At 42.6% G+C, this 9,318-nt stretch overlaps 1 protein-coding gene across 1 annotated transcript; it reads left to right on the top strand.

Annotated features, from left to right (window-relative positions):
• The first annotated feature begins 1,083 nt into the window (after positions 1-1,083).
• Positions 1,084-8,905, top strand: GNG5 (G protein subunit gamma 5). Its single transcript, XM_070405476.1, has 3 exons — positions 1,084-1,308; positions 5,462-5,604; positions 8,608-8,905. The coding sequence occupies exons 1-2, from the start codon at positions 1,228-1,230 to the stop codon at positions 5,585-5,587; spliced, it is 207 nt and encodes a 68-aa protein (XP_070261577.1). The 5' UTR covers positions 1,084-1,227; the 3' UTR covers positions 5,588-5,604; positions 8,608-8,905.
• Positions 8,906-9,318: the final 413 nt, after the last annotated feature.

Here is a 9,318-nt window from a genome sequence, read left to right as displayed (position 1 = left end):
ATGTAGAAATATAAAAGTACAGGAAACATTTGCCCTAAATGCTTTGACATAACACATACTTTCCCATGGGTGAAGCAGCCTATTTTGCTTGATTAATCCTACTATCTCTTTAGAAAACCCCTTTGAAGATCAAGGTCGATAAGTTACTGAAATATAAAAAAAGCAAATTTTCCTGAAACACAAAAAAAGTTTTTTTTTAAAGTAAAATAAGCGTTAACTCCTCAAATGAAATAGATAACAAGAGGAGACAGGTGTAGATAGTCAACCAGCACCTTGGCTTTTTCACCACCTCTTCCAGGAAACCAAGAGGTAAGAGGCAACAGAAGCGGAACCTTGAGAAGATCCCGTTTCCTCCTGGGAACCAGCGCCCCTGCGGCCCGCCAGCCGGCGGCTGCCCGCGGGCGGTTACCGCGCCCGCCGCACCTTCTCGGCCTCAGGTCTCACGGGGGGAAAGCGGGCTGCGGACAGGTCGCCAGAGGACACACTGGGGTCACTTGGAGGCATCTGTGGGGATGGGGTGACAGTGAGAACCCGGGTGCTTCTAGTTACCACGCCTCGGCAGGGGTCTCCCTTTCCCTCCCCTCAATCTCTGCCGCCAACTCGTCAGGAAAACTGGAACCTCCTGGTCACGCCGCCTCCAGGCCTTCGATCAGCTCCCGCAAGCGTCCGGCTTCCACTCCGCGGTCTCCTTGAGATGCCTCTTGGGTCTCCGGGGCCAAAGACTAGAGCTTTCCCAACCTCTCCGAAAGCCGCCTCCTGGGCACCGGACGCAGGCTGGTCCAGTCTGCGCACGCGTCTCACGGCTGCCGCCCCGCCCCTCACGCTCCATCCCCACCGCCGCCCCGCCCCTCACGCTCCATCTCCGCCGCCCCGCCCCTCACGCTCCGCCCCGCCCCTCACGCTCCATCCCCCCACCGCCCCGCCCCTCACGCTCCATCCCCCGCCGCCCCGCCCCTCACGCTCCATCTCCGGCGCCCCGCCCCTCACGCTCCGCCCCGCCCCTCACGCTCAGTCTCCACCTCCTTGCTTTCGCGTCCCACAGGGCGTGACGCTGAAACTGCCCGCGGAGGAGGCGCGCATGCGCGCCGAGGGCGGAGCCGCTGGGCGAAGGACCGGAAACTTGCAGACAAAGTTCCGAGCTCCGCCCCTCGCGTCGCTTCCCCGCCGACTGGCCCCCGCGGACCCGCGACCCGCTACCGACCAATCTGCCCGGCACTCGCGTGCACCATGTCTGGTTCTTCCAGCGTCACCGCTATGAAGAAAGTGGTCCAACAGCTCCGGCTGGAGGCCGGGCTCAACCGCGTGAAGGTGAGTGGGAGCGGGCGGGCGAGGGGGAGGGGAAGGCGGACGTGGCGGTGGGATCGCCGCCGAGCTGGCCGGGGCGGGCGGACTGAGGGTGTGCGCCGGGCGCCGTGGGCGACCCGGGAGCTGCGAACGTCAGAGACTTGGCGGCGTGTGTCGGCGCTGGGGTTGGGGGGCAGGTTCGCGTGCCCTTCCGCCCTAGGGTTTCCCGAAGCGGGCCGGCGGCCGGGCTGAGCTCCGGCGTTCCGCATTCGGACCCCCCTTCCTCCACCCCCCGCCCCCCCCGCCCCGCGCGGTGACTCCGAGCTGGCAGGGCCCGCGGCTGCTCCTCCGCGCGGTCCGCACCCTTCCCGTCCCACTACCAGCCTCCTCCGCCTCTCGTCGCCCCTCGGGGCTTTATCCGATGGTTGATTGAGAACAGACGTATTTTTTGTTTTCGTGCCAGACCTTTCCAAACCCACTCCCTGTAGCAGAAGGTTCTTATCTCCAGCTCCTCTTATCCACCGAACTTGAGGACGCATTCTTGCAGAACTTGAGCTATATGTTCGTTTTTGAAACGTCCCCGGCGTGTAAGGTTACCTCTGGTGCCCGTGTAACCAACCTCGTACCAAGCGTGCATTTCATGCCTGTTGGGCTCAGTGCGCGGAGGTCTGACCTTGGGGGTACCTCCAGGCCGCACACCTCCGGAAAGTGGTTAGGGTGGACCGGTCTTACTTATTTTGGCGTTTGGTTAGCATTGACCTTGTCTTTGGCTATTTTATTTTGGGGCGGGTGGCGGGGGGGTGGAGGGGAGCCTTTTGTATGTGTTGATGTGCGACAACCTGACATTCAAATGCTATTCCAAGTTCCTCCAGATTTTTTAAAATTCCAAGTGGATTGGCTTCTTTCTGGTACAGATCATCTTACGTGTGAAACGCGCCATGTAATTAAAAGAAGAAACGAGAGTAGAATAGGAATCATTCACTTTGTCCAAAGAAGCAGCCATTTTCCAAGATGATTTGATTCTGAATTCATCAGGGTAGTCTTTACGGCTCCCCGCAATGTCTTGTGGAGTAAGATGGTCTCCCATTTGCCCGTTTCCTTCAGTAGAATGTCAGGAACCCAACTTGGTTGTGTTCACCTCAGGAGGGAAGGGAAATTCCCATTAGTGTTGGTGTGGGATTCCCCTCCCTGTCCTGTAAGTGCTGTGGACTCCATCGCTGTTTGGAATTCGTTTCTCTAATCTCCAGATTCTTAACCTTATCCAGTGGTATTTGTGGACAGTCAGGTGTGCCTTTATTTTACAATGGAGTGGCCCAGGAAAGAAAAAAAAAATGCTGGTTGCAAGTTGTCAGTGTTAAGTACGGGTCCTTAAGCCCCAGTCTCCAAGGAAAATGAGATGAAGTCCTCAGACTAATGGACTCCGAGGGCTTTATTAGGAAAACCCTGGCCCCTTCAATAACTCCCCAGCATGATGCCTGCATCCTATACTTAATTCTTTAGGAGGCTTCTGGTTGGAACATTAAAGCCACCACAAGTGACTCGGGTTTAGAGTTCTCAATTTGTCTGATGGTAGGGCGAGGCAGAAGGAGGGTGCCATTCAAACCTTGAGACTTTAAATGAGCTTTTAGATGCACAATGTGGTCAGTTTGATTTCATTTTGTGCATCTTTTTTATCCATGACTGCTAGATGCTTTCTTTTTACCAGTGATATTTTTAAGCTAGTACAAGTTTACTGTTTAAACCTTTGTTTGAATACCGTTGATAGAAATTGTCACAAGTGCTTGAGAAATTCTCCCCTATGTAGGGTGACCATACACTTGAATGCCAACCCAGGACACCTTTGGGGCACTAGTAATTATGCCAGGATTATAGGATTTTAGCCTCCTGGATGTTGATCATTACAGCGCCATAGTAGCTTGTGAGGCTTTTCGAACTTTTGCCTGTTTTCCCCACTCCTTGGAATTCTCACTGATCAGTCCACACTGGTGGTCATTTGGCTGGATTAGGGGGCGTTGAGTTGTTTAAATGTCACCTCCTCAGAGACACCTTCCTGTACATCACAGTCTAACACACCATTCTTTTTTTCTTTAGAGCACCTTATCTGTCTTTTCTCTGAACTGTCAGCTCCATAACAGCAGGGACCTGGTTGCTTTTACGTATTCTCAATGTCTAGAAGTATATTTGGCACATAGTGGTGCTTGAGAAGTTTGTGAAAAGGAGTTAAGTTGGAGCTGACTACACCTTAGGCAGAAAATTAACAAATACTTTACTGTATTTTTGCTGCTAGTCAATGTGAATGAAATCAAGTTATAAGACTGTGAAAAATGGTAACACTTTAGCTCTATACCTACCTTTTTTTTTTTGGAGGGAGCAGAGTGGCCATTTATCATAGTAGTTGGTACCAGGCATTTTAAAACTACTGCTTTACACAGTTGCTAAATAAACCTATGGAACTCATTACCCTGGACTGTTGTATAAGCCAAACATACACATAGATTCTGAGAGTGGAGTTTAGATTCAGCTCAGGATGATGGTTCGTTTTATCAGGTTAATGTACTTTTATCAGGTACAGCAATAATCTGCAGGCTTTCTTGGTATAGAGAGCATCTGTGATGCTCTTTACTCCTTTTCAAAGGCTGGACTGGCTACTGCACTCACCCTCCTTGAGGACAGTTAAAACTGAGAATAAATGATTATTTTTCCCATCTTCCTAAACCTCAGTTCAAGACAGGATATTTTATATTCTACACCTGAACCCCATTCAGTTCATTGTTTTTGTATCCTGCATCACCTTACCAAATTATATACAAACTAGCGGCCTGATGCACGAAATTCATGCACGTGTTGGGGGGGGGGGGGGGGTCCCTCAGCCCGGACTACACCCTCTCCAATCCAAGACCCCTCTGGGAATGTCCGACTAAACTAGCAGTTGGACATCCCTCTCGCAATCCGGGGCTGCTGGCTCCTAACCACTCACCTGCCTGCCTGCCTGATTGTCCCTAACCACTTGCCTGCCTGCCTGATCGCCCCTGACTGCCTCTGCTTGCTGGCTTGATCGCCCCCTAACTGCCTCCCTGTTGGCCTGGTTGCCCCCTGTCTGGAAATTGGATCTTCGGAAGATGTCCAGTGGACCTTGTCTAATTAGTATATTATCCTTTTATTAGTATAATGTTTAAATGATACAGCTTATAAACAAAATAAAGTGTAAAGCCATAGAAGTTCTTTAAGGCCTATTTGGGTGGCATTGTATACACATGAAAATTATTAAATCACATTTAAGGTGCTAGCCAGTTTGGCTCAGTGGATAGAGCATTGGCCTGTGGACTGAAGGGTTCCGGGTTTGATTATGGTCAGGGGCATGTACCTCTGTTGAAGGCTTGATCCCCAGCCTGGACAGGGCACATGCGGAAGGTAACCAATTGATATTTCTCTCTCACATCGATGTTTCTATCTCTCCCCCTCCTTTCCACTTTCTCTAAAAAAATCAATGGAAATATAGCCTCGGGTGAGGATTAACAACAACAATAAAATCACATTTAAGGCAAATACAGTTTCTTACAGGCAGGCTGCTTAGTGAAGTTGTTAAAATTAACTGAAGTTTGCTATCAGCTTTTAGTTACCTAATACTGAGCAGAAAGCTGTCACTGTCCAGTTTTGTAACATTAAACAGCTGATAATGCATGATACCAAAACAGTGTAATTGAATGGTTTAGATTTAGAACTTCATGTTCATTTACAGTGGTAGCATTTTTCCAGTAATACTGCTTTCAAGGTGAAGTAATAGTTTGCTAGCATTTTAATGCTTTTTGCTTAAACTCTTATCACGTGTACTGCTTTGGGTACTGCTTTTTAATAAAAAGCAAGATGCTGCTTCCCCTCAAGGTTGTACTTGAGCAACCTGCTTATTAGTAAACTAGCAAGATGTGCTGTACTTTACAGATAAATAGAATTGTACCCTTTGTACTAAGTCATTTGATAATGCTTCTAATAAGCAAAATGAAACAAACTAGTCTTAATTACATGCCCTGCTGTAATTACATGACTGATAATCTCCAATTAGTATGTATCTTTTGAGTTAAGAGAAATGTTTATTGCAGGTATTTTGAAAGATTTGAGAAAACTGTTTCTGAAAACATTCTTAATCACCTCCCATTCCCTCCCACTTTGTCATGAATAGGTTTCCCAGGCAGCGGCAGATTTGAAACAATTCTGTCTGCAGAATGCTCAACATGACCCCCTGTTGACTGGAGTATCTTCAAGTACCAATCCCTTCAGACCCCAGAAAGTTTGTTCCTTTTTGTAGTAAAATGAATTTTGAAGGTAAGTTTCCTTACAGTAAAACAATAAAACTGCATGAAGCTGGAATAACCAGTTGTCTTTTTATTTGCTTCTATGCACTTTTGTTTGGCACTGCAAGTTTCCAGTCTTGTTTTGTGAGGAAAGTGAGGGTTGATGGAACCCCATAGTAGTCATGAAGACTAATTGTTTCTATCTTACCATAAAGAGGGTTAAATAGATGATTTAATAACCATACAAGAGGATATAGGAGAGCTACTAGAAAATCACAGCGACAAGCTGTTACTTTTTATAGCATTGGCCCTAATGGTGTATTTTGAGGGCCCTAAACATTAGTCTAATTTTTGTGTATGTAGCAAATAGTTCTTAAACTTTATAGAATGTTTATGGGGATGACTTTTAAAGTACTACCCATTGATTTGGATTGATTCTGATGCTTTTACTCTAACAGAATTCAGTTATAGGGCAATATAGAAAAGAATTGGTAGTTGTGAATGCAAGAGAAAATGAGACAGTTGAATAAGCTAACTTCTAAATTTTAATCTGTGCCTTCCAGATCAAATGTCAATGTGTGCAAAATTGTATTAGTCCAAAGGAGATGTGACCAAAATATGCTGTGGTTACATTTTAAGTGTAACCCAAGGGTGCTACCTCTTATAAAGCTATAGTGCTTTAGTCAGGGTGTGTACTCACTAGTATTGACCTATGAGGAGCAACCTTAAACTAATAGTGCTTTAAAAAAAAACAAAACACTCTGTATGGCACACACCCTTTACAAACAGTCTAACTCCTCAAAGTCCAGGAAGTTGCTTCCCAAAATACCATGTGACATAGTTGTGCCCTCCCTAATTAAGCTTTGTAGATTTGGGAGTATCAGGAAGTCTGTATAAGTACAGCATGTTTCCAGTAAATACAGTGATTGGTTAAGATTTTTGGAAACACTGGGGCTGGGGGGGCGATAGGTTTTTCATACAGAAGTAAGTCTTTTCAACAGTCTAACTCCTCTTAAGCTGTAGTTCCTTGCTTATGGCAATATTAATTCTTCATGGCAGTTTTTGCAATTACATATTTTTATGGTTTATTAAAGATCCTTTTTAAACTTATGTTCCTATTCACTTAAAAAATGGCTTATTTTCATTTGATATAAAGTACTGTTAAGTAGCCTGGCTCTTAACTGGCAGTTAATAATCTACATTTCAGAGGAGTCTACAGATAAGTGTTTAAATATGGCTGGGATAATAACACAGGTTTCAAAGTAAGATAATGGTTATTAATCCTGGCAGTATAATAAAACAGCTTTGTGGATATGATGATTGAAACATTTTTGGCTAGGAAAAAATATGTAAAAAAATTTTAGATTTGATATACCTATAAATCACTTTGTTAAAATGCAAATTCTATTTTAGTGGGTCTGGAGTGAGGTCCTACAATCTGTGTTCTTACAAGTTTCTGGGTTATACTACTGCCAGTGGTCTTAGACCCACAGTGAGTGACATGAGTGCAGAGAATTTACAGTTGAAACGTTAAACTCATAGCATTTAAAAATATATGGTTTTTATCAAAAAACAACAGCAGCATAGGTAACTTATCAATAGCTGGTCTAAGGAAAATACAAAGTACCATGGTCAGTATACCTAGAAATAACCATTGTTAGATATTTCCTTTTAAGAGAAAAAAAAATTATTTCTTAAAGATGAGGATCAGCCCCGCCCAGAGGTAGTTCAGTTGGTTAGAGCAGCGGTCGCGAACCTTTCGGACCTCTCAGACCACCAGTGGTCCACTGACCACTGATGGGCGAACTCTGGGTTAGAGCATCATCCCAATACACCAAAGGTTGTGGGTTCAATCCTTAGCCAGGGCATATATAAGAATCAAAAATGAATGTATAAATAAATGGGACAAATTAGTGTTTCTCTTCCCCCTTCCTCTCCCAAATCAATTAATAAAAAATAAATAAAATGAGGATTATGGTATGTAGTTTGTTTAAAAACACTTATGAATTTTATTTCATTAAATATTTGTGAGATGTTTAATGGTTGTATTGTAACTGAATTATACTTCTATATATTTATATATACTTTACCTATTTAAGGTACATTTCTAGAACATTTAAATTTTATTAACACTAGTCTTTTTATTAAACTTTGTTATTTCACCTGGAATTTGGTGCTGAGCCCTTGCCAGCCTTTTTGCTATTTTCTGCCTATCTTGTTTTTGTAATTTGCACTGATTCAAATGTTAAGTTAAACACTTGTTTTTCCACCATTGATTGTTTATGCCTCTTGAACATTTTCGTTATGGAATATATCAAATTTTCAAGTATAAAGATGAACTTGTATCTATCCTGAATTAGTTTAGCTTGTTAGTTTTAAAATGATATACTTTTCCACATAGATAACATGTGGTATGCCCATATTTTTATTTTTACTACATATATTTGTTGGTTTATCTCCATGTAAATTGTTTGGTCATTTAATTGGCTGTCTAGTATTTCATTGTGTATGAACTTTAGTTTATCTAGTCCTGTTGAGTTGTTTAAGCTATTTCCGGTTCTTTGCTGTTAAAATATCACTATAAACAGTATCCATGTACATCTTTCTCTTTGTATATAGGTTTAGTTGAGTAAAGAGTGAAGTGTGGTTGCACTTTCTACCTTAGTAGATATTACCAAACTGCTCTCCCCAATACTATTGTTCATTGTAAATTAAGACAGGGTGTATTTTAACAATGATCTTAGCAAGTTAATTTTTAAGTCTTATTATAAACTGTAAATGATATATACTTCAGAGTGGTTTTGAAAATTAAGAGGTGGTACCTTTTACACCATAGTCATTTCCTATCCTGTTTTTCTCCAGAAACCCTGTGATGTGTCTGGTTTTGTTTTTAAAACTAGACTTAGTTTAATTGAAAGTACTTTATAAACTGACATTCAGATGAACGCTATAAAAATACAAAATGCAGTGCTATTGTTATTCCATTGATTATTTGACATTTTACTCTAACTCACTTTTTTTCTTCTCATTTCAGGTGTTCTAAACCACTTTTCTTGAACCGGCGAATATTCAAAGAGCTAAATCTGAAGCCTGTACAAAAGGCTTACCCTATAACATGTGCCATATTCTACAAACTTCTGCTTTTGTCAGTCCTTAACATCTACCTCTCTGAATTTTCATGAATTTCTATTTCACAAGAATGATTATTTTATATACACTGGCAGCAGCATACAAATAAAATAGTTAGTATAAAAAGTATTTTTGCCTAATTATTGGTAATACACTATGTATTTGTTTTGAACACCTAAATTAAATGGCAATTTTCCCAGTCATTATGGGCTGCTTTTAGCATTTGTTTCACCAACTCTTCTCATATAACTTTATGCCATACATTTGCAGAACTGCTAGAAAAGCAAAGGTAAGTTGCATACTTCTTTTAAGAGTCAGGAGAAAGTTGCTAATACTAGTTTCTACTCATATGAGTTATTTACAGTGCTAACTTTGTTTTAATAATAAATATTTCTAATAAACTCCTTTGTGGGTTTATTACCACTACACCTAAGTTATTTACTTTATCTCCTATCTCCTAATAAGGATAGTAAAGACTGGATATAAGAATTCCATTAGAAGATATAAGAAAAACTTCAGAGCTTGAGACAATTCCTGAATGGAGTACTACAGTACAGAGTAATGATGTATAACGTAGTAAGAAAAAAGGAACCAAAGATTGGCTTCAATAATTTGC

The sequence above is a fragment of the Myotis yumanensis genome, unplaced genomic scaffold (genome assembly GCF_028538775.1).
Source record: "Myotis yumanensis isolate MYYU_CA2020_CCGP unplaced genomic scaffold, mMyoYum1.0.hap1 SCAF_2, whole genome shotgun sequence".
Lineage (NCBI taxonomy): Eukaryota > Metazoa > Chordata > Mammalia > Chiroptera > Vespertilionidae > Myotis > Myotis yumanensis.
This window is presented reverse-complemented; position numbering and strand designations above follow the sequence as displayed.

Excerpts from the sequence above, each read along its gene's own strand:
- GNG5 (XM_070405476.1), top strand. The coding sequence starts at position 1,228 with ATGTCTGGTTCTTCCAGCGTCACCGCTATGAAGAAAGTGGTCCAACAG. Across the intron at positions 1,309-5,461 it reads CCGGGCTCAACCGCGTGAAG|GTTTCCCAGGCAGCGGCAGA; the intron begins GTGAGTGGGAGC and ends TGTCATGAATAG.